This window comes from Bombina bombina, chromosome 3 (genome assembly GCF_027579735.1).
Source record: "Bombina bombina isolate aBomBom1 chromosome 3, aBomBom1.pri, whole genome shotgun sequence".
Taxonomy (NCBI): domain Eukaryota; kingdom Metazoa; phylum Chordata; class Amphibia; order Anura; family Bombinatoridae; genus Bombina; species Bombina bombina.
The window spans coordinates 273,103,462-273,130,257 of NC_069501.1; the positions used below are offsets into that span (position 1 = coordinate 273,103,462).

The following is a 26,796-nucleotide window of genomic DNA, read 5'->3' on the forward strand; positions in this document are numbered from 1 at the left end:
TTGTGTTCCAGCCTATACCAACATGATCCATTCCACCATCTGAGACCAGTAGTTATGAATTTTGCGCAACAAAACTGTTGCACAAAATTCATAACTAAAATATTACAAAGTACACACCCATAAACTACCTATTAACCCCTATTACGCCGCCCTACCGCATCGCAAACACTATAATAAAGTTATTAACCCCTAATCTTCCACTCCCGACATCGCTGCCACTAATAAAAGTTATTAACCCCTATTCCGCCACTCCCCGACACAGCCGCCACTATAATAAAGTTATTAACCCCTATTCTGCCGCTCCCCGACACCGCCGCCACTATAGTAAAGTTATTAACCCCTATTCCGCCGCTTCCCGACATCGCCGCAACTAAATAAACCTATTAAACCCTAAACTGCCAGCTCCCCACATCGCAAAAAATGACATGAAACTATTAACCCCTAAACCACACAACCCTCTAACTTCTTTAAATTAAAATTACAATATCCCAATCTTAAAATAAATAAAAACTTATCTGTAAAAGTAAAAAAAAACTAAGTTTAAACTATAAATTAACCTAACAACTATTATACTAAAATTAAAATAACTACAAAGTAACAAAACTAAATAACACATTAAAAAAACCTAACACTAATAAAAAAAAATAATCTAAAATTACAAATTACAAAAAATAAAAAATACTAAGGCCTAGATTTGGAGTTCGGCGGTAAAAGGGCTGCTAACGCTCCGCGGGTTTTTTTCTGGCCGCACCATAAATTTAACTCTGGTATCGAGAGTTCAAACAAATGCTGCGTTAGGCTCCAAAAAAGGAGCGTAGGGCATTTTTACCGCAAATGCAACTCTCGATACCAGAGTTGCTTACGGACGCGGCCGGCCTCAAAAACGTGCTCGTGCACGATTCTCCCATAGGAAACAATGGGGCTGTTTGAGCTGAAAAAAAACCTAACACCTGCAAAAAAGCAGCGTTCAGCTCCTAACGCAGCCCCATTTTTTCCTATGGGGAAACACTTCCTACGTCTGCACCTAACACTCTAACATGTACCCCGAGTCTAAACACCCCTAACCTTACACTTATTAACCCCTAATCTGCCGCCCCCCGCTATCGCTGACCCCTGCATTACACTTTTAACCCCTAATCTGCCGCTCCGTAAACCGCCGCCACCTACGTTATCCCTATGTACCCCTAATCTGCTGCCCTAACATCGCCGACCCCTATGTTATATTTATTAACCCCTAATCTGCCCCCCACAACGTCGCCGACACCTACCTACACTTATTAACCCCTAATCTGCCGAGCGGACCTGAGCGCTACTATAATAAATGTATTAACCCCTAATCCGCCTCACTAACCCTATAATAAATAGTATTAACCCCTAATCTGCCCTCCCTAACATCGCCGACACCTACCTTCAATTATTAACCCCTAATCTGCCGACCGGAGCTCACCGCTATTCTAATAAATGTATTAACCCCTAAAGCTAAGTCTAACCCTAACACTAACACCCCCCTAACTTAAATATAATTTACATCTAACGAAATAAAATAACTCTTATTAAATAAATTATTCCTATTTAAAGCTAAATACTTACCTGTAAAATAAATCATAATATAGCTACAATATAAATTACATTTATATTATAGCTATTTTAGGATTAATATTTATTTTACAGGCAACTTTGTAATTATTTTAACCAGGTACAATAGCTATTAAATAGTTAAGAACTATTTAATAGTTACCTAGTTAAAATAATTACAAATTTACCTGTAAAATAAATCCTAACCTAAGTTATAATTAAACCTAACACTACCCTATCAATAAAATAATTAAATAAACTACCTACAATTACCTACAATTAACCTAACACTACACTATCAATAAATTAATTAAACACAATTGCTACAAATAAATACAATTAAATAAACTATCTAAAGTACAAAAAATAAAAAAGAACTAAGTTACAGAAAATAAAAAAATATTTACAAACATAAGAAAAATATTACAACAATTTTAAACTAATTACACCTACTCTAAGCCCCCTAATAAAATAACAAAGACCCCCAAAATAAAAAATTCCCTACCCTATTCTAAAATACAAAAATTACAAGCTCTTTTACCTTACCAGCCCTGAACAGGGCCCTTTGCGGGGCATGCCCCAAGAAGTTCAGCTCTTTTGCCTGTAAAAGAAAACATACAATACCCCCCCCCCAACATTACAACCCACCACCCACATACCCCTAATCTAACCCAAACCCCCCTTAAATAAACCTAACACTAATCCCCTGAAGATCTTCCTACCTTGTCTTCACCATACCAGGTTCACCGATCCGTCCTGGCTCCAAGATCTTCATCCAACCCAAGCGGGGGTTGGCGATCCATAATCCGGTGCTCCAAAGTCTTCCTCCTATCCGGCAAGAAGAGGACATCCGGACCGGCAAACATCTTCTCCAAGCGGCATCTTCTATGTTCTTCCATCCGATGACGACCGGCTCCATCTTGAAGACCTCCAGCGCGGATCCATCCTCTTCTTCCGACGACTAGACGACGAATGACGGTTCCTTTAAGGGACGTCATCCAAGATGGCGTCCCTCGAATTCCGATTGGCTGATAGGATTCTATCAGCCAATCGGAATTAAGGTAGGAATTTTCTGATTGGCTGATGGAATCAGCCAATCAGAATCTAGTTCAATCCGATTGGCTGATCCAATCAGCCAATCAGATTGAGCTCGCATTCTATTGGCTGATCGGAACAGCCAATAGAATGCGAGCTCAATCTGATTGGCTGATTGGATCAGCCAATCGGATTGAACTTGATTCTGATTGGCTGATTCCATCAGCCAATCAGAAAATTCCTACCTTAATTCCGATTGGCTGATAGAATCCTATCAGCCAATCGGAATTCGAGGGACGCCATCTTGGATGACGTCCCTTAAAGGAACCGTCATTCGTCGTCTAGTCGTCGGAAGAAGAGGATGGATCCGCGCTGGAGGTCTTCAAGATGGAGCCGGTCGTCATCGGATGGAAGAACATAGAAGATGCCGCTTGGAGAAGATGTTTGCCGGTCCGGATGTCCTCTTCTTGCCGGATAGGAGGAAGACTTTGGAGCACCGGATTATGGATCGCCAACCCCCGCTTGGGTTGGATGAAGATCTTGGAGCCAGGACGGATCGGTGAACCTGGTATGGTGAAGACAAGGTAGGAAGATCTTCAGGGGATTAGTGTTAGGTTTATTTAAGGGGGGTTTGGGTTAGATTAGGGGTATGTGGGTGGTGGGTTGTAATGTTGGGGGGGGGGTATTGTATGTTTTCTTTTACAGGCAAAAGAGCTGAACTTCTTGGGGCATGCCCCGCAAAGGGCCCTGTTCAGGGCTGGTAAGGTAAAAGAGCTTGTAATTTTTGTATTTTAGAATAGGGTAGGGAATTTTTTATTTTGGGGGTCTTTGTTATTTTATTAGGGGGCTTAGAGTAGGTGTAATTAGTTTAAAATTGTTGTAATATTTTTCTTATGTTTGTAAATATTTTTTTATTTTCTGTAACTTAGTTCTTTTTTATTTTTTGTACTTTAGATAGTTTATTTAATTGTATTTATTTGTAGCAATTGTGTTTAATTAATTTATTGATAGTGTAGTGTTAGGTTAATTGTAGGTAATTGTAGGTAGTTTTTTTAATTATTTTATTGATAGGGTAGTGTTAGGTTTAATTATAACTTAGGTTAGGATTTATTTTACAGGTAAATTTGTAATTATTTTAACTAGGTAACTATTAAATAGTTCTTAACTATTTAATAGCTATTGTACCTGGTTAAAATAATTACAAAGTTGCCTGTAAAATAAATATTAATCCTAAAATAGCTATAATATAATTATAATTTATATTGTAGCTATATTAGGATTTATTTTACAGGTAAGTATTTAGCTTTAAATAGGAATAAGTTATTTAATAAGAGTTAATTTATTTCGTTAGATAAAAATTATATTTAAGTTAGGGGGGTGTTAGTGTTAGGGTTAGACTTAGCTTTAGGGGTTAATACATTTATTAGAATAGCGGTGAGCTCCGGTCGGCAGATTAGGGGTTAATAATTGAAGTTAGGTGTCGGCGATGTTAGGGAGGGCAGATTAGGGGTTAATACTATTTATGATAGGGTTAGTGAGGCGGATTAGGGGTTAATACATTTATTATAGTAGCGCTCAGGTCCGCTCGGCAGATTAGGGGTTAATAAGTGTAGGTAGGTGTCGGCGACGTTGTGGGGGGCAGATTAGGGGTTAATAAATATAACATAGGGGTCGGCGATGTTAGGGGCAGCAGATTAGGGGTACATAGGGATAACGTAGGTGGCGGCGATTTGCGGTCGGAAGATTAGGGGTTAATTATTTTAAGTAGCTTGCGGCGACGTTGTGGGGGGCAAGTTAGGGGTTAATAAATATAATATAGGGGTCGGCGGGGTTAGGGGCAGCAGATTAGGGGTACATAAGTATAACGTAGGTGGCGGTCGGCAGATTAGGGGTTAAAAATTTTAATTGAGTGGCGGCGATGTGGGGGGACCTCGGTTTAGGGGTACATAGGTAGTTTATGGGTGTTAGTGTACTTTAGGGTACAGTAGTTAAGAGCTTTATAAACCGGCGTTAGCCAGAAAGCTCTTAACTCCTGCTATTTTCAGGCGGCTGGAATCTTGTCGTTAGAGCTCTAACGCTCACTGCAGAAACGACTCTAAATACCAGCGTTAGAAAGATCCCATTGAAAAGATAGGCTACGCAAATGGCGTAGGGGGATCTGCGGTATGGAAAAGTCGCGGCTGAAAAGTGAGCGTTAGACCCTTTAATCACTGACTCCAAATACCAGCGGGCGCCCAAAACCAGCGTTAGGAGCCTCTAACGCTGGTTTTGACGGCTACCGCCGAACTCTAAATCTAGGCCTAAATTACAAAAAATTACAAACACTAAATTACGAAAAATAAAAAACGAAATGATCCAAAATAAAAACAATTACACCTAATCTAATAGCCCTATAAAAAATTGTTTGGTGCAATTTAAAAAAAAAAGTTTTTTAATTGCGGTCACGTGACCGCTCCTCTGTGTTTCCGGTTTTTGGCTTCTCTGTTCAAATCGGAGTTTGCAGCGGCGAGTATGGAGGTTGCAGTTCCTCTTTCTACAGTGGCAAGTAGATTTGGGCTGTTCCAGTAACAAGGAGGTGAATTTTGCTACCGGGTGTGTCCTTTTTTTCTGTGCTAGTGGGATAGCAACTTCTGGAGGGGTAAGACCTAAGCAGAGCTGAGGGTTTTAGGTGCTTATTTATGCTGTATTGCTTCATATAAAAAAACTTAATTTGGCATTTAATTCTTTTGTTAATTGTTAGGAACTGATACCCAATTATGGACACTAATACTGAAGTTGATAGCAGTTTTGCTCTTCATGTGTAAATAAAACTTTAACATTTATAGATAAGATGTCTCTCCTTGAGCCTCCTGTCTCTCAGGATAGTGTTATCCTAGCTACAACTCAGCTTTCCCCTCAAGCCTCCCAAGCTTCACATGCAGTGCCCTACGGTTCCTCTCAATCTCCTGGGGGTGTTTTTTTACCTGGGGATTTCACTGCACAGATTACTTCTGCTGTTTCTGCAGCTTTATCAGCTTTTCCAAAGGTTTCTGGTAAGTTTAAGAGGAAATCTAAATATATTGTGGTTAGTAAGGCTGACTCTGCTAAGGCTGTGTTAGTTAGTTTGTCTCAATTATCTGATTAGAATGATTCTTCAGTGGCTTCTGAGGGTGGATTGTCAGATTTTGATACTGTAGTGACCAATTCTGCATATTCAGATGAGATTAATTTCAGATTTAAGTTAGAACTCCTTTGAGTTCTTTTGAAGGGGGTTCTTGCTACTTTGGAAGAATTCGACGCATCTGTTGCAGAGAATTCAAAGAGGTCTAGTAAGCTTAATAGGGTATATGATGTACCCTCATCTGTGGAACTATTTCCAGTTCCAGACCGTATGGCAGATATTATAACTCAGGAATGTGATAAACCAGGGATTACTTTTACCCCGTCCCCTGTTTTTAAAAAGATGTTTCCTTTTGCTGATGCTATTCGTGATTCCTGGTGCACGGTGCCCAAGGTAGAGGGAGCTATCTCTACTCTGGCTAAGAGAACTACTATTCCTATTGAAGATAGTTGTTCTTTCAAGGATCTCATGGATAAGAAGCTTGAGGCTTTTTTGAAGAAGATGTACATTCATCAGGGATTACAGTGGCAAACTTTTGCTAGTATTGCTACAGTTGCGGGGGCAGCATCTTATTGGTGTGAAGATTTATATAATCTTATCCTAGAAGAGACTACTATAGATGAGATCCAAGACAGGATCAAGGGTCTCAAGCTAGCCAATACCTTTATTTGTGATGCCAACATGCAACTTTTTAGGTTGGGTGCTAAGATTTCTGGTTTTAATGTTTTAGCTCGCAGAGCTCTCTGGTAAAATCTTGGTGTGCAGATGTTACATCCAGGTCCAAGTTTTTATCTCTGCCTTATAAGGGTAAAACCTTGTTTGGACCAGGTCTGGCAGAAATTATTTCTGATATTACAGGTGGAAAGGGTTCTTTCCTACCTCAGGATAAAAAGAATAGACCTAAGGGTCACCAGAATTCTAATTTTCATTCCTTTCGTAACTTTAAGGTACAGAAGTCTTCCTCTTCCAAGTCGGATCAATCCAACTCTTATTGGAAGACCAGTCAGCCTTGGAATAGGGGGAAGCAAGCTAAGAAGCCTTCTGTTGATTCTAAATCAACATAAAGGGGCCGTCCCCAATCCTGTAGTGGATCAAGTGGGGGGCAGGCTTTCTTTTTTTCAGCAGGCTTGGATAGGAAATGTTCCAGATCCTTGGGCCATAGATATAGTATCCCACGGTTACAGAATAGGATTCAAATCTTGTCCTCCCAGGGGCAGTTTCCACCTGTCAAGGTTATCTATGAACCAGATAAAGAGAGAGGCCTTCTTAAACTGTGTAAAGGACCTATCATCCCTGGGAGTGATTTTTTTCAGTTCCTCTAGAGGAACAGGGTCAAGGATTCTATTCAAATCTATTTGTAGTTCCCAAGAAGGAGGGCACTTTTCATCACATTCTGGACCTAAAGTGTCTCAATCAATTACTCAGGGTTCCGTCCTTCAAGATGGAGACCCTCCATTCTATTCTTCCTTTGGTCCAAAAGGGTCAGTTCATGATGACCATAGATCTGAAGGATGCATATCTTCATGTTCTTATTCACAGGGATTATTACCAATATCTAAGGTGTGACTTACAGGACAAACATTTCTAGTTTGTTGCCCTTCCTTTTGGCCTTGCTACAGCTCCCAGAATTTTTACAAAAGTTCTGGGGGCTCTTCTGGCAGTGGTGAGGTCCCAGGGTATTGCTGTGGAACCTTATCTAGACGATATTCTAGTTCAAGCGCCATATTTTCATTTAGCAAGATCTCATACCGAGATGTTGTTGTCTATTCTACTTTTCTACGGGTGGAAAGTGAATCTGGGAAAGAGTTCCCTTGTTCCAGATACAAGGGTGTGTTTCTTGGGAACAATCATAGATTTCCTGTCCATGAAGATTTTTCTGACGGACAACAGAAAATACAAACTTCATGTTCCTTTCCTGTCTTTCCAGTCTGCTATTCATCCATCTGTGGCTCAATGCAAGGAGGTGATTGAACTAATGGTTGCCTCCATGGACATCATTCCTTTTGCTTGGTTCCATCTGAGACCTCTAGACCTCTGCAGCTATGCATGCTCAGTCAATTTAACAGGGACCACTCAGATCTCTTGTAGAAGATAAATTTGGATTCCCCAACAAGAGTCTCGCTCTCGTGGTGGGTTTCACAGGACCATCTGTCTTGGGGCACATGCATCCTGAGGCCTTCCTGGGTGATTGTGACCATGGACACCAGCCTGTTAGGCTGGAGAGCAGTTTGGGGTTTCTTAAAGAAACAGGGTCTGTGGACACCAGAGGAGTTGTCTCTTCCAATAAACATCTTGATGTTGAAAGCAATTTTCTATGCTTTAATAGCTTGGCCTCAACAAGCTTTGGTCCGATTTATCAGATTTCAGTCAGACAACATCACCTTGGTGGCCTACATCAATCATTATGGAGGAACTCGGAGTTACTTGGCAATGAAGGAGGTGACTCGCATTCCCCAGTGGGAATTCCCATCTCTCTGCCATCCACATACCAGGGGTGGACAACAGGGAGGCGGATTTTCTAAGCAGGCAGACTTTTCATCCTGGAGAGAGGGCTCTCCACCTAGAGGTTTTCACAATGATAACTCTCAGGTAGGGTGTTCTGGAGTTGGATCTGATGGCGTCTCGTCAAAACACCAAGCTTCCAAAGTACGGTTCAAGGTCAAGAGATCCTCAAGGCATTCTGGTATATGCTCTAGCGGTTCCTTGGAGCTTCAATCTAGCATACCTGTTTCTTCTGTTTGTGTTGCTTCCACGAGTAATTGCTTGCATAAAACAGGAGAGAGCTAATGTGATTCTAATAGTTCCTGCATGGCCTTGCAGGATCTGGTTTGCAGATCTGGTGATGATGTCATCTCTTCCGCCGTGGAGATTACCTTTCAGGAAGGACGTTCTACTTCAGGGTCCCTTTCTTCATCCAAATCTGGATTTTCTGAAGCTGACTGCTTGGAGATTGAACATCTAAGTTTGGCTAGACGTGGCTTCTCTGAGAAAGTCATAGATACTATGCTTCAGGCTCGTAAACCAGTTACTCACAGAATTTACTATAGGGTATGGTGTAAATAAATTCATTGGCGTGATTCAAAAGGTTTTTCTTGAAAGAAAGTAAGGGTTCCTTGAATTTTGGCTTTTCTTCTTGCTATTTCTTCTGATCTCAGAGTTTCCAAACTTTCGACTTTGCAGTGTGATTCCCCTTATCTTATTTTTCATGCTGATAAGGCGGTCCTTTGTACTAAGCTGGGGTTTCTCCCTAAGGTAGTGTCCGATCGCAATATTATTTATTCCCAGAAGGAACGTCTTTTGCATAACTTGGATGTTGTGCTTGTATAACCTTCAAGCAACTAAATATTTTCATCAGACTTTTGCCCTGTTTTTGTTTTCTCTGGTAAGCGTAGGGGTCAGAAAGCCACTTCTACCACTCTTTCTTTCTGGTTGAGAAGTGTTATCCGTTTAGCTTATGAGACAACTGGACAGCAGCCTCCTGAGAGAATTACAGCTCATTCCACTAGAGCTGTTTCATCTTCATGGGCTTTCAAAAATGAAGCTTCTGTGGAGCAAATCTGTAAGGTGGCCACTTGGTCCTCCTTACATACTTTTTCCAACTTCTACAAATTTTATACTTTTGCCTCAGCTGAGGCTTTTATTGGGAGAAAAGTTCTTCAAGCGGTGGTGCTTTCAGTTTAGGTCCGCCTGTCTTGTTCTCCCTTCCTATTCATTCTGTGTCCTTTAGCTTGGGTATTGGTTCCCACTAGTAATTAGAATGTTTTGTGGACTCTCCATGCCATAGGAAAGAAAACAAAATTTATACTTACCTGATAAATGTATTTATTTCCGGGCATGGAGAGTCCATGACCCACCCTTATTCAAATTAAGAGGGCAGTTTTTTTTTATAGTCCTCAGGCACTTCTATACCCTTGTGTTATCTTTTTTTTCCATTTCCCTTCGGCTGAATGACTGGGGGTTATGGGTAAGGGAAGTGATAATTAACAGCTCTGCTGGGGTGCTCTTTGCCAGGTAAGGAGTGAATATCTCACTAGTAATTAGAATGTTTTGTGGACTCTCCATGTCCGGAAAGAAATACATTTATCAGGTAAGCATAAATTTTGTTATTTCTCTGCATGTTCACAGGTGTGCCTTTAGTGTATTTTTTCTTTTTGGAGAATATTTTTCCTCCCCAATAACATATTGGTGATTTTAATACACAAGAGATAGAAAAATGTTAGAATTTTGAGATTTGAATTGTAGAATGAATGTTACCTCTGACATTTTTTCTGGCGTTCTAATGTTTGTCTAAAACAAATATTGACATTCAGCAAATATTAGTATTTAAAAATGTAATGCAACATAGTGCTTTTTAATATTGATTCCCATAGACTTTCATTGAAGCCATACAGACACAACAGTCAGATATTGATGTTTTATTATCCAAATATTACATTTGCTATTTAAATGTTATATTGAATATTCTAATGTTAGATTTGATAAAAGCAAATTCACTTTTTGTTTTGCAAAAACAAGTGTTGAATACTCTTCAGACATTTAGCATTCATTCAGAATGAATAGATGTGCCCAACATTAATTATTTTTAATGAATGTGAGACAATATGCATCTATCCTTAAAGGGATTCTGAACTCAATTTCGATAAATGCAGACAGCATACGCTCTCGGCATTTATCATTGCACCAGCAGTTCTGGTGAATACCGCCCCCTGCCGATTCGCAGACAATCGGCCGCTAGCAGGGGGTGTCAATCAACCCGATCGTATTGGATCGGGTTTATTTTCGGCGATGTCTGTCCGCCGCCTCAGAGTGGGCGGCCAGGTTATGGAGCAGCGGTCTTTAGCCTGAAGGCTCGCCGGAAACATGGGGCATTAAGCTCGATATGGAGCTTGATAAATAGGCCCCATCATCTCCTAGTCTCTGACCATTTTCTAGTATGCCCCTGTATGTATAAGGGTAACGGGTATAGTTGTAGACCATTTACTTTTAGTGTTGTAGGGTTTAAGTACTATGTATGAAGAAAAGTCGGGGTTTCAACCAAGGTGGTATTTTATCAAAATGTCCTGTACTTGTAAGGATCTGATCAATTTGTCAGTCATAAAGAATAATTATAAATAAAAATAGGTCCTGTTATGGCAGAATTTCAAAGTATGTGGCAATCTAAATTTAAAAAAATACCATTTAAAATCTTAGAAGCATTAATGATAGCATTAGTCACACTTCTATAAAGTAATGGGCACCGTAATTTTGAAACATAGGTTTCTCCTTATCTAATTTTTTTTCTATTTTACTAAGAATTAGGATCAGATAAAATGGCAATAAACTGTCCACTCACCGAACTATGTAAAAAACTAGCTGAGGGGACAGAGTTTAGACACCTTACTGTGTGCTTTATATCTGTCCCTAATAATCCTCAGCAAAAGAGAAAGGTTTCAGTATTGTGGAAACCATTACTTTATATAATTTTTATATAAACTAAAGTACTTTTTAGAAACTAAAACATTACACTTGTTTATTTTATATTTAAACAGCTAAGAAGTAAAAAAATAAATATATCTGCAATCTATTTTCAGGCCTGTGTTTGCTTTGAACATTTTATATTTTACATCTATTTACTGCGCTTAATGCTCTTTTAAAGGAACATTAAACTTAAAAGCTATTTACACATAACATATTAATTATCCATAATGAATTATTTATTTATTTTTCTACCTTTTCTAGTAATTGAAGTCTAAAAATTATCGCCTAGATTACGAGTTTTTGTCGGTAATGGTGTGCAGAGCTAACAAGCATTTTTTTCTCACTGCTCACTTAAGACAAAGCTGGTATTACAGGTTTTTACAAACCCGGCGTTAGCCTCAGAAAATTGAGCGGAGAGCAAAATTTTGCTCCACATTTCACTGTAATACCAGCGCTGCTTACGGTAGCGGTGAGCTGTCTAAACGTGCTCGTGCACGATTTCCCCATAGGAATCAATGGGGGAGAGCTGACTGAAAAAAGTCTAACACCTGCAAAAAAGCAGCGTTCAGCTTCTAATGCAGCCCCATTGATTCCTATGGGGAAATACATTTTATGTCTAGACCTAACACCCTAACATGAACCCCGAGTCTAAACACCCCTAATCTTACACTTATTAACCCCTAATCTGACGCCCCCGACATCGCCGACACCTGCATTATATTATTAACCCCTAATCTGCCGCTCCGGACACTGCCGCCACCTACATTATCCCTATGAACAGCTAATCTGCTGCCCCCAACATCGCCGACACCTACATTATATTTAATAACCCCTAATCTGCCGCCCCCAATGTCGCCGCCACCTAACTACAGTTATTAACCCCTAATCTGCCGCCAACGTCGCCAACGTCGCCGCCACTATAATAAATATATTAACCCCTAAATCTAAGTCTAACCCTAACCCTAACACCCCCCCTAAATTAAATATAATTTAAATACATCTAAATAAAATTACTATTATTAACTAAATTATTCCTATTTAAAACTAAATACTTAACTATAAAATAAACCCTAAGAGAGCTACAATATAACTAATAATTACATTGTAGCTATCTCAGGGTTTATTTTTATTTTACAGGCAACTTTGTATTTATTTTAACTAGGTACAATAGTTATTAAATAGTTATTAACTATTTAATAACTTCCTAGTTAAAATAAATACAAATATACCTGTAAAATAAATCCTAACCTAAATTATAATTACACCTAACACTACACCATTAAATAAATTACCTAAACTAACTACAATTAATTACAATTAAATTAAATAAACTAAAGTACGAAAAAAAACCACTAAATTACAGAAAATAATAAAATAATTACAAGAATTTTAAACTAATTAAACCTAATCTAATCCCCCTAATAAATAAAAAAGCCCCCCCAAAATAATAAAAATCCTTACCCTACACTAAATTACAAATAGCCCTTAAAAGGGCTTTTTGCGGGGCATTGCCCCAAAGTAATCAGCTCTTTTACCTGTAAAAAAAAAGCAATAGCCCCCCAACATTAAAACCCACCACCCACACACCTAACCCTACTCTAAAACCCACCCAATCCCCCCTTAATAAAACCTAACACTAAGTCCTTGAAGATCACCCTATCTTGAGATGTCTTCACCCAACCAGGCAGAAGTGGTCCTCCAGACGGGCAGAAGTCTTCATCCGATCCGGGCAGAAGAGGTCCTCCAAATGGGCAGAAGTCTTCATTCAGGCGGCATCTTCTATCTTCATCCATCTGGAGCGGAGTGGGTCCATCTTCAAGCCATCCGACGTGGAGCATCCTCTTCCATCCGATGACTAACACTAAATGATGGTACCTTTAAGTGACGTCATCCAAGACGGCGTCCCTTCAATTCCTATTGGCTGATAGAATTCTATCAGCCAATCAGAATTAAGGTAGAAAAAATCCTATTGGCTGATCCAATCAACCAATAGGATTGAGCCCGCATTCTACTGGCTGTTCCAATCAGCCAATAGAATGCAAGCTCAATCCTATTGGCTGATTGGATCAGCCAATAGGATTGAACTTCAATCCTATTGGCTGATCCAATCAGCCAATATGATTTTTTCTACCTTAATTCCGATTGGCTGATAGAATTCTATTAGCCAATCGGAATTGAAGGGACGCCATCTTGGATGACGTCACTTAAAGGTACCGTCAATTAGTGATAGTCATCGGATGGAAGAGGATTCTCCACGTCGGATGGTTTTAAGATGGAAATGCTTCGCTCCGGATGGATGAAGATAGAAGATGCCGTCTGGATGAAGACTTCTGGCTGTCTGGAGGTCCTCTTCTGCACGGATCGGATGAAGACTTCTGCCCGTCTGGAGGACCATTTCTGCCCGGTTGGGTGAAGACGTCTCAAGGTAGGGTGAACTTCAAGGGGGTAGTGTTAGGTTTTATTAAGGGGGGATTGGGTGGGTTTTAGAGTAGGGTTGGGTGTGTGGGTGGTGGGTTTTAATGTTGGGGGGTATTGTCTTTTTTTTACAGGTAAAAGAGCTGATTACTTTGGGGCAATGCCCAGCAAAAAGCCCTTTTAAGGGCTAATTGTAATTTAGTATAGGGTAGGGATTTTTATTATTTTGGGGGGCTTTTTTCTTTTATTAGGGGGATTAGATTAGGCGTAATTAGTTTAAAATTCTTGTAATTATTTTATTATTTTCTGTAATTTAGTGGTTTTTTTTTTCATACTTTAGTTTATTTAATTTAATTGTAATTAATTGTAGTTAGTTTAGGTAATTAATTAATTATAGTGTAGAGTTAGGTGTAATTGTAACTTAGGTTAGGGTTTATTTTACAGGTAAATTTGTACTTATTTTAACTAGGAAGTTATTAAATAGTTAATAACTATCTAATAACTATTGTACCTAGTTAAAATAAATACAAAGTTGCCTGTAAAATAAAAATAAACCCTGAGATAGCTACAATGTAATTATTAGTTATATTGTAGCTAGCTTATGGTTTATTTTATAGGTAAGTATTTAGTTTTAAATAGGAATAATTTATTTAATTGTGGTAATTTTTTTGGATTATTTTAAATTATATTTAAGTTAGGGGGGTTTGGGTTAGACTTAGGTTTAGGGGTTAATACATTTAGTATAGTGGCGGCGGCGACGTTGGGGTCAGCAGATTAGTGGTTAATAAATGTAGGTAGTTGTCGCCGATGTTAGGGACGGCAGTTTTAGTGTTTGCGATGCGGGAGTGCGGCAGTTTAGGGGTTATTATATTTATTACAGTGGCGACGATGTCCGGTCAGCAGATTAGGGGTTAACATTTTTATTTAACTGTTTGTGATGTGCGCGGGGGCCTCGGTTTAGGGGTTAATAGGTAGTTTATGGGTGTTAGTATACTTTTTAGCACTTTAGTTAAGTTAAGTTTAGTTAAGAGTTTTATGTTACGGCGTTAGCCCATAAAACTCTTAACTACTGACTTTTAAATGCAGAAGGAGTCTTGACAGGAGAGGGTGAACCGCTCACTTTTTCCAAGACTCGTAATACCGGCGTTAGGCAAATCCCATGGAAAAGATAGGATATGCAATTGACGTAAGGGGATTTGCGGTATGCTCGAGTCACAGAAAAAAAGTGAGCGGTACACCTGTACCTGCCAGACTCGTAATACCAAGCGGCGTTAAAAAGCAGCGTTGGGACCTCTCAACGCTGCTATTTAACCCTAACGCAAGACTCATAATCTAGCCGTATGTTTTTTTCCTCTTCCTTCAGAGAGGCTGGTGGGAAGTCCATGAAATAAATAATCTGTACCTCATGCATGCTGCACAATGATTGGTTGATATGTGCAAGATCTCATTTATATCAGTTCCACATTGACCACAGTAATGGAGATAAGAAAACAACATTTAAAAGGTTTTTAAAGGTCTGGGGAGTGTCTGCGGACAGCAAATCAATGCACATTTTACATAGAAAATTACAGTTTTTTAATGTTTTTGTATACATAAGAAACAAATTAAAAACTGCAAGAAACAAACATATCACAAGAATTTCATGTACCTTTTTGCAAGGAAGCAGGATATATGGCTAAAGATAAAGTAAAACATGAAATACAATTAATTCAGTATAATTAATTACTATCTAATGTAAATGCATTTTTTGTACTTAGGCCAATAATATTAATTACTCATATGAGCAATCAATAATGTCATATATAATTTTGACTAATTTTATAATTAGCATTTTTAAATTTAACACTTTATTGCAATATCTAAATGAGCATTTAGATGATTGTACAAATTTCAAAGTGTAAAAATGTATGATTTGAACAAAATTTTTAAATTTAATTTTAAACAAAAATAATTGGTTTAAAATGATAATGATGTGAACTGCACATATAAAATGACTTTCACACGGACAACAAGTCACAAACAGGCAAAACTGTGTTTTCCACAGGTCCAAAACAGGTCAAATTAAAAAGCTAAAACATTCTTAAACAAAATTAGATGTGTTTTCATTGATTGGAATAGCACTGCTGAATTGACTCTATGCAAGGTATATGGTAGCACTGCCCAAATATGAAGGGCCAGTCACTAACAGCAGGATTGGTGGTAGACCATACTTATACTGTAGACAATATCTAAAAAAATGACATTATAATAACATTAAATTATACAAATTAAATAGGAAATTACTTACTATTAATTAATTTAACTTAATTGTACATAATACTAAAATGTAATTAAATATAAGCACTAAACCAGCCACACAACAACCTTGGGGCCCCTATATGGCATCCTTGGCATAGGGGTGTGTTTACTTTGCTTGAATGCATATAATAAATGAAGGTTAAATGGATTATGCAGCATTGACTGATGTTTGGGACTCTGTTTAAACTTGAAAATATTTTTTTTTAAAAACTGGAAAACCTTATGTGATGCATTTTATAGGGCTCTCGCATTGATTAGAATGGAGCTCTTTGTCCTATGTTTTTGTGAGTATGCTGGAGCTGAGAATAATCATTATTCAAACACACACACACACATATATATATTTTTATATATATATATATATATATATATTGGTTTAATAAATATAAATATATATATATATATATATATATATATATATATAATGGTTTAATAAAGAACTCTTGCAATAGTTAGTTACTTGGACACTCACAAAATACAGTCATAAGTGTGCTTCGTAATCCATTTAGTGTAATAAACAGTTTATATGGGACCTCAAACCGTTATATTATATAACATCCAGGACTAAGAACAAGCATGTATGTCTGAATGTACATCATAAGAGGGCTGATACACTAAGATGGACCATTATAGATTTTGGGAAAGCTAAATATATAGGGGGAGATATAGATAGGGTATTGGCAAAATGGGAGGTTTTCTGGATCCACATACTTAAAACTAGACCACTTGTTTTAAACTCAGAATTTGATGTCATAAATATCTGCTATTAATATAATTATAATATGAAGAAAGGGTTCTCAGGTAGATTGATATTAAATGATTTAAGATATGACAGGCAAGGACATACATATGAATATTATGTGAATACATTAAACAGGTATACAATGGTGTATAATATGTCACTGATGTAAAAGTTGTTTAATGTTGGTATACGATTTCCTTAATTATTCATTTAAAGGAGGACTTGTAGATGTGTAAGCTAATCATATCTGAGATGGAGCATAATCAGCTGTCCCTTTTATTCCAGATATCCATGCTTGTATAACATGTTCATCTGTACCTTTAAATAAGTAGTGCTGCTCTATAATGGAGATAATAGAGATATCACACATGTAGACAAGTGAATTTTGAATCAGGGTGATGATTGGAGGATTGGTTTTATCCTATAGCCAATCAGAGTGTTCCAGTTGTTTTTTAAATCACAAAGTCAGATAAGGGGTCACAGCTTTGACTATAGCTAATGCCCAAAATGTGTCAGCTGATCCTATCTGACTCCAAGAATCAGAGCTATATTATACTATTGTAATATGTGTTTTAATTTTTGCAATATGGCAATCATTAATAAAAGCTCAGTTTAATCCTATCAGTCTGGGTCTCCCCATGTTGTACTTTAATAAAGAACTCTGTACTCTCAATCCATCATGTGCTTAAAAGGATATGAAACCCAATTTTTTTTTTCATGATTTAGAGAGAGTATGCAATTATAAACAACTTCCAATTTACTTCTATTATCTAATTTGTCTCATTTTCATGATATAGGTAGGCTCAGGAGTTGTTGTTTGGTGGCTGACGTTGCATATTATCGGCTCACTCATGTGCATTGCTTTTTCTCTAACAAAGGATACCAAGAGAATTAACCAAATTAGATAGTACCTTGTAAAGTTGTTTAAAATTGTATTATCTATCTGAATCATAAAAAAATTATAATTGGGTTTTATGTCCATTTAATAATCCACTTTAAATCAAGATCTCACCTGAGCTTTCCTCCAGTTTGCCAATAGTTTCAATCTGTTCCACTAGGTCATTGGAATTCCATTGGCTCATACCAATTAGAATTGCACTCTTTCCTTCCACAATGTCCTCTGCAATAACAAAAACAAACAAAATGATTGATGAAGGGTTGAATTTAAACATGAATAAAAAAATGATGACTCTTAAATGAAAAACACTTGTCACTTGTTAAAAGAAAAAGAAAAAACTTTTACTCTACAACGAATAATTCTATGTAGATGTTTTTTTTTAAAAGCATATTAGTTATTTAAATATTAAAAATATAATTGTAAAGTTTTAGTGTCCATAAAGCAATAGACACTGCATATTATAAACAAGTTTTCATTGATCTAATCTTCTGTGAGAGGCCAATTGTGGTCATCTATAAATGAGTCATCAGCTACTGTGTGAAATATATACGTTTTATGTTTTATGTTTGGAGTCTACTCTTTCATTTCCTACAATTTTCATAATTAGACTTCATCAAAAGCAATGATGGTTTGTGTTTTATTAAATGTAATTAAACATTTTATATTTCAATCTCAGCTTTATTAGTGTCCCTTTAATAATAACAATTTGCACGTCATCATACACCAAGATATTTTCCCACAGAAAAAGAATGCTGGGAAATAGAGTTAATGTGGTACGTGTGTAGAGTAAAAAAAAAGAAAAATATAAAAATGAAACTCTCCAACATGCCAAAGTTTCAATGCTTTATTCTAGAGAGTGCAGAGTCAAACAGCCACGACGTTTCGGGGAGCCATGCCCCTTAATCATGTGGTAAGTGATAGTACAGGTACACCTACTACCTACTACTATCACTTACCACATGATTAAGGGGCATGGCTCCCCGAAACGTCGTGGCTGTTTGACTCTGCACTCTCTAGAATAAAGCATTGAAACTTTGGCATGTTGGAGAGTTTCATTTTAATATTTTTCTACTATTGTTGGGGAGTTTTGTAGTGACTCCTTGAAGCTCTATCCTGTGAGTATTGCTGCTGGATGAATTGCACAATTTGACGTGTGTAGAGTAACCCATGGACAAAATTAAGCAGAACAAGGGCGGAGTCAGAGTGCATTATGGGCAGAGCCACAAATACTGTGGGCCAAGTTAAGGGTGGACGAAGGACATGGCTGGATAGACTCCAATTGCATTAAAAGCAGAATAGTGCTCCCAAGGGTAAGGGACACTAAGGTAACTAACATAATGTATATCTAACATTCCTGTATTCTGTTACAAATAGTGTTATTTATTCAAAAATTTAAATAAAACAGTATGCATACATTGATTATCTTTAGCAAAATATTTTACTTCCAAAATGCTACAATTACTATTATGTTCTAACCAATCTATTTTATACTTGCTTTGAATATAGTTCAATACATTAAACAGTTGTAGCTTCATAAAAAAATGTCATAGCAACAAGAATGGTATTGAAATCGGATTGGATTTATTTGAGTTCCTTTGGTATTGTAAAGTCGAGTATTTATAAAAATAAAATAAACATAGATAGATAAATAGACAGACAGGCAGACAGAAATAAAGATAGAGTTAGAAAGATTATAGATAAACATAGTTTTCTTACAGTAGCCAACAATTAAGAAATATTTAAGAAATCAGTCTAGACTAAGTGGTTTTAATTATAATAGAAAAAGGGGCCGGTTAAAAGGACACTCAAGTCAAAATTAAACTTTCATGGATCAAAAATAGACCATGCAGCTTTGAACAACTTTCCAACTGACTCCCATTAACAAAATGTGCACAGTCTTTTTACATTTGCACTTTTTGAGTCATCAGCTACTACAGACCATGTGCAAGAATTCACATAATATATGTATATGCATTTGTGATTGGCTGATGGCTGTCACATGATACAGGAGGAGTGGAAATCCACATAACTTTGAAATTTGTAAGAAAAAAAATAATACTCTTTTGAACTTCAGACTAAGTGCTATTGCATTGTCTTTTTATTATGCATTTGATGATTATACAAATCTACTGTATTTACTGGTCCTTTATGTTATGATGGATATGCATTACTGCTAATTATATATAGTGTACTATCTGGTGTATTAAGTAGTGTATTAAAGTTTTATGCTGCCCTAGGCATTCAGGAAATGTTTGTTGAGCATAGAAGTGGGAAGACATTATGACAAAGACCCTCAATATTTGCCCCTGATTTGAGTGCTATGTTATTAAATAGATGACATGTTCTAGCCGTCCTTCTAGGTTTTAGTGAGTGGTGTGTTTAAAAGTAAGTGATGGGGGGTGGAGCCTGGATGAGCATGGTGGCAGACATGTAAAGTGTGAGCTCCTGCTGTAGTTTCAAGAGAAAGTGGGATTATAATTCTCAAAAGCTTGCAGGTCTGTTATAGGACATTAAATACACTTTACAATAGCAGACAGCAACCAAAAATGTGATCAGAAAACTGCAGATAAAGGAATTCAAGCTGGAAAAAGATTTTACAAGCTGCAGGGAAACAAGAAAAAGGAGCTACTCAGAAATGGAGACAGAAAAATCATCTCAGCATCAACAATAACCTGATACATCTCCACTAGAAGTCTGGTAAGCCTATAAACAATAGACATGCTTAAGGATGATGAGAATATAACAGTTATAAAACTTTATATAGCCATGTGGGAATAAACTAAGATGGCCACCAGACAGGACTCCTAGCTAGCTGCTGAATATCACACAATGCCTAACAATCTATTTTAAACAGTGCAAAGGGAAATAAATACACAAATAAACCAGGTTGGTTTTAGCACTACATATAGTGATACTTAAGACTGAGGGAAATAAATATTAAGATAAAGCAAGTGTGGAGAAGTCAGTTCATAATCTTAACACAGCAGAGAAATGAAACAGTGACAGTTTGCACTTCTCCCTCATAACTTTTCCCAAGCTACAATATAAGCTAAAGGCAACAGAGATTACAACTGGTCTATGTATAAACTTTTTTAAATAAAGGAGGGAAAAAAAAAAAAGCTGCAGCATTTAAATTTTAATGAAGATACAGTTTGAGATAACAGCTGCATTTGCCCTCATTAACTAAAGACTTTAAAGGCTGCTTTCTGCATTGTTTGAACTCTGATGACTCTGCATTAACATACAAAAGCAAAGGCAGCACAGTTACTCTAGCACTAGCAATATTCATTGCAACATGGCAACTAAAAGACAAAATAAATTAACTACACCATGTAAATCTGCTGCAGCAAATCTTTTCTTCAAATCATCTAAAAGTGATAAAATAAAGGAAATGGAACCTAACACACAAGATGAGGAGTTAGAACATGAATTGGAACCTCAGCAACATGATTGTGACATTCCTGCTACTAAAGGGGACTTAAGGCACCTAGTCTCCAAAAAAGATATCAATGCAAACTTTAATAAGATGTGGGAAAAAATGGATTCATTTCAAAACACAATAATAAGCAGTCTTGCAGAAATTAAACAAGATATATTGGAGCTTGGAACAAGAGTGGAAACACTAGAAGAAAAGGATGAATCCATAGAAGAAGATATCACTAACATTACACATCAACTGACAGATCAACAACAGGATATAGAAGATATTCTTGAAAAGATGGAAGACTTAGAAAATAGAAGCAGGAGGTGCAACATACGCCTAAAGGGTGTTCCAGAATCAATAACTGCAACAGAACTAAATGAGTATTTAAAACATCTATTTCAAGCCATCACAGGGACATCTGAAGACGGAAAATTTCAAATGGAAAGAGCTCATAGAGCTCTTAGAGCAAAACCAAAGGAGGGGGAACCTCCAAGAGATATAATATCTAAATTATCCCACTTTCAAGAAAAGGAGGAGATAATGGCGGCAGCTAGGAAGAATCCGACTTTTAAATTCAAAGGATCTGTAATACAATTCTACCAAGACTTATGTCTCAGAACTTTACAGAAACGCTCAGCACTACGTCCCCTAACACAATTGCTACGGAAGAATCAAATAGCGTATCGATGGGGATTCCCCTTCGCACTTCATATATTCCAGGATGGTAAAACAACCACAGTGAAAGTCAAAGAGGATATCTTAGAGGCCTGCCAACTTCTCAAATTAGAATGTCCAGAAATGCGGGAAAGTCAGCCAGACACCAGAAGAAGACCACGCGGACAACAACAAAGCATCTCTCAAACAGAGAAGTGGTCTAAAGTTCCAAAGAAGAAACAAAGACCCTGAATCATGGAGTAGACAGTGACCGAGGCTGGGATTTTTTTTTTCTTTGCCTTCTTTTGGTGCATCCTTAGAAGAGCGCTACTCCCTGATCTCTTGGACTATACCCTACATGTGTCCCTCATAATATTGGCAGAGGATACTGGATACAGATGAGTATATAAATGTCAATCTACAAAACTAACTTTGCTTGGGATATATTGATGGACATAAAGATGTAAAATTTATGTTATATATAATCATTGGTTACTTGTGATGGAGGATAAGCAGATTAAGTCCAACATTCACATAAGATCTGGGCAATATCTTTGCCGTATGCCACTACAACCCGCTCCTTAGACCATATATATAATTCCCACTTTCAATAAATTTAAGTTGTTAGTAACTCTATATATTAAGAAACTACTATCCCGACATTATGGTTAGAACTATGCAAATATGCTACAGGGAAAAACAATGTTATAAGATTCAAATGTTTATTGTTGTTTGTTTTTTGTTTATTTCAATTTATTTTATGTACCGTCGAGCAGGTGAGACGAAAGTTTCTCCATCAGGAAAAGTTATACAGGAGAGCAGAGGATTTCATAACATTGCAAGTGAAGATATTGGTCAGCTACAGGTAGAGAAGGGGAGGGGAACTGACTCATGACTCCCAAGATAAGAATAATCTCACATAATGTAAGGGGGTTAAATACGGATAATAAAAGAAAAACAGCAATTACACAGTATCACAACCTAAATGCTAATATTATATTCTTGCAAGAAACCCATTTTACAAATAATCAAATACCCAAATATTGGAGTAGATATTTCACGCAACAATACCACTCCACAACTGACAAAAAAAAGAGAGGAGTGTCAATACTTATACATGATGCACTTAACTTTATCAAAGAAGAAGTGCTGACAGATAAAGAGGGCAGGTATCTTATAGTGAGAGGACGTATGCTAGACACCTCGCTTACACTTTGCAATATATACGCACCCAATGAACAACAGCACAACTTTTTTCACCACTTATCACACCTACTGACACAATGGTCACAATCAAAAATCATATTAGCCGGAGACTTTAATATTAATCTGAAAACACACAAAGTAGATACGCCCCACAAACTCACTAATAAACAAACCAGACATAATTCCATCTCTAAAAATATTAAGAATATCTTAGAATCTCATAATGTGATAGATACCTGGGTAACGTTATATGGGCAGACGAATGACCATACTTACTACTCCCCAGCACACAAAATTTATACCAAATTAGATTATATATTTATTAGTCAGATTCTACTCCCCAGTTTACACAGCTCCACAATTCATGCATGTGTCTGGTCAGACCATTCTATTATCCAGATACAATTAGAGGGACTGGTCAATGTGGACAGACAAAGGTCATGGACTTATGATCCAAATTTATTGAAAAAACCTGAATTATATGACAAAATTATGCATAACTTGACAGAATACTGGAAGATAAACACAACCCCAGAAACCACCCCAACAATCACGTGGGCTGCTCACAAACCATTCATAAGAGGTTTATTGATAAAGGAAAAAGCTCTATACACAAAAAAAGTTAAGGCTCACATAGAGATACTCCAACAGGAAATAGAAACGCTTGAAATCCAACATAGAAGCACACTAACCTCAGATATTTTCAATAAACTTACACATAAGCGACAAACACTAGCTAAGATTTTAAATGAGAACTCCCTCAGAGCTATGCATAAGTTGAAGGCACATTACTTTATATATGCTAATAAGCCAGATAGATTTCTAGCTCACAAACTAAGGGAAAGGACGAAAAATCTAACTATACAACAACTACAAAAAGAAGACGGGACGCTAATATATCACCCTCAAGACATAACGGACTGCTTTGCACAATATTATGAATCTCTTTATGACGGGAAAAAAGTTCAACATACTACTCAGACAAAAACGCTTAGACACCATTTTCTGCAAAAGGCTAAACTCCCGAAACTTAATGCTACAGACATGGAAGCCTTAAACACAGAAATAACAATAAACGAAATTGCCCTAGCAATAAAAGATCTTAAAATAGGCAAGGCGGCGGGTCCTGACGGGTTCTCAGGTGAATATTATAAAGTATTTAAAAAATGTATGGTCCCCCACTTGCACAAATTCTGCAATGACATCATGCAGGGTACCCGTATCCCACAGGACATATTGCAGGCCAAAATAGTGGTTATACCCAAACCAGGAAGGAATCCCAAAAAATACCAAAACTATAGGCCGATCTCATTGATTAACCAAGATTTAAAAATTTTTACAAAAATTTTAGCAAATAGACTCAAATTATATCTACCCTCATTGATACATCCCGACCAGGTAGGATTCATAAAAGAAAGGGAAGCCCCAGATAATGTGAGACGAACGGTGTCTCTGGTGGAGTACTTGGTGGGGACAAAAACGCCTTCTCTGCTCCTATCTCTGGACGCAGAGAAGGCGTTTGATAGGGTCGACTGGGAATATATGTTTGAGACACTAACATTCATGGGTTTCAAAGGACAATTCATGACGGCTATCAAAAACCTGTATTCAGACCCAACAGCAACTATCAGAGCAACGGGCCATCAGTCTAGGCCAATTAAAATATTAAATGGGACACGTCAGGGCTGCCCGCTATCTCCTCTATTATTTGCACTAAGCATAGAACCTTTAGCGGCCTACATCAGGGGAGCAAAAGACATTACCGGAGTAAAAATTAACAAAGAAGAATATAAACTCACCTTATTTGCGGATGACATTTTGCTTACATTGACGAAACCTTTAAGATCACTTCCTCATCTATATCAAGTCATTGATGAATTTTCAAAAATCTCAGGCTTCAAAATAAATTCAGATAAGTGTGAGGCTATACCACTGACACTACCACTACATACTCGTAAGTTGATAGAAGCGAATTTTGACTTTAAGTGGGCTAAAAAATATATCAAATACTTGGGAGTTAACATAACAAACACACTAGAGGGACTCTATAAGGCAAACTATACTGAGATCTTTAAGACCGTAAGAAGGGATTTGGGTAGATGGAGGAGGGGGTGTTTCTCCTGGTATGGCAGATTATCGATTATAAAGATGAATATTCTACCGAGAATATTATATCTCTTCAGAGCATTACCAATCAAAGTACCGCAAAGAGAGCTAGCAGATCTCCAGATGGACCTAATTAGGTTCCTACGAGGACCCAAAACAGCTAGAATAGCCTCCCAACTATTAAAACAACACAAACAGTTGGGGGGAGTGGGGGTGCCCAATTTGCTAGACTACTATCAGGCAGCTAGGTTATCACAAATTACGCTGATAAGCAAAAACTGTCGAGAAATAACTTGGACTAGACTAGAGGCAGACTTAGCTGGGGTGAATGATCCAGCCACGATTGTTTGGAATACCTCAAACACTACAAACAAAACACTATACAAACTCAAGGTGACAGAGGAGTCCAAGCATATGTGGAAATACCTCACATCTTCTCTAGGCCTCATACCCAAGGGTACTAAGATAATACCTCTGGGTGCTATACTTCCTGCAGAATTTCAAACACTAATATGTAAGTGGGAAAATAAGGGCCTCTACAGAGTTGCAGACTTTTTAGATAAAGGTAAAATGCTCACATACACCCAACTGAAAGATAAACTTCAGCCGGACACCTTACATTGGTTCCTATATCTTCAGATATCCACCACAATATACAAATACAGACAAAACAAACCATTAAACCCATACACTACAACAGAATGCATTATTGCAACCCCAGGTAGAAATAAAAAACTAATATCACAACTGTACTTGGCAATACAAGATGCAAAAAAAGGCTCCAAATTGCTGCTTCATGAGAATTGGGAAAGAGACTTAGGTGAAACATATGATGATGACAGATGGACACAAATACTTTCTAGGATTAGCAAGGGGCTGATATGCGCAGACCTTATCGAAAATTCTATTAAAACATCTTACAGGTGGTATCTTACACCCATAAGAACTGCACATTATACATTGCAGAAAAGTAGACTCTGTTACAGAGGCTGTGCAGAAATTGGAAATTATATGCATATGTGGTGGGAATGTGGGGAGATTAAACAAATTTGGAACAAACTTTCTAAATTGATAAGTATCCTATTAGATAAATCTATGACGCTAACGGCGGCGCAGGCCCTCTTGCATGTTTCAGATGAATCCTTAAACTTAGCTACCAATGTATTCATAAATATACTTTGTACAACCACAAGGATATGTATAGCCAAACACTGGAGAACAGGTTCACCAACGTGGTCAGAAGTGATTAACAGGTTAGATAATATATATGCTATGTCAGAATCTGCCTCTTGGTTGCAGGATACAACAACACATTTCCAAAAGATTTGGGTCCACTGGATCATGAACAGAGATAGAAGTGAGATAAGGGAAATGTAAGTCTTTCAAGAGTTATAACACGATAGGGGATCTCTCCTAAACTTATTACCACTAAGTCTTTTATGGGGAACTTATATACATCTTAGATACAATTTGATGGTTCTCTCTCTGCTCGACGGGAAAGGTTATACAGTTATGAGTTTATTGTTTTACAGTTTCAAAAGTTTATGTTTAATGTTTATAATTATTAAAATAAAAGGAAAACACATTAGAAAAGGGAGGGGAAGGAAGACTATAGATAATTTCGTTCCTACTTCAGGAAAATAAGCAGGACCTCATATATTTCCTATGCCTGAAGGCAACTTCAGTAGGTGGGAGCTTTTCCTAGGACTCTATGGACTTTCAGAGATTTCAGTAATGATGGAGATACATTGGGAAAGCCGGATGGATATACTAATTGCTGAAAGAAGTTGTTTCATCCTCCAACTCATTTTCATGTTGTTTGAGACAGATATATGGAATTATAAAACTTTATCGAACAGAATAAGAGGTCCTGAGACTGTAACAAT

General features: G+C 37.4%; 1 protein-coding gene across 1 annotated transcript in view; it reads right to left on the reverse strand.

Moving 5' to 3' along the window:
• Positions 1–26,796, reverse strand: part of PITPNM3 (PITPNM family member 3) — a 753,676-nt gene that overhangs the window by 665,345 nt on the left and 61,535 nt on the right. Inside the window, 1 exon segment of the mRNA XM_053705246.1 lies at positions 17,635–17,742. Coding sequence (XP_053561221.1) covers positions 17,635–17,742 — 108 coding nt within the window.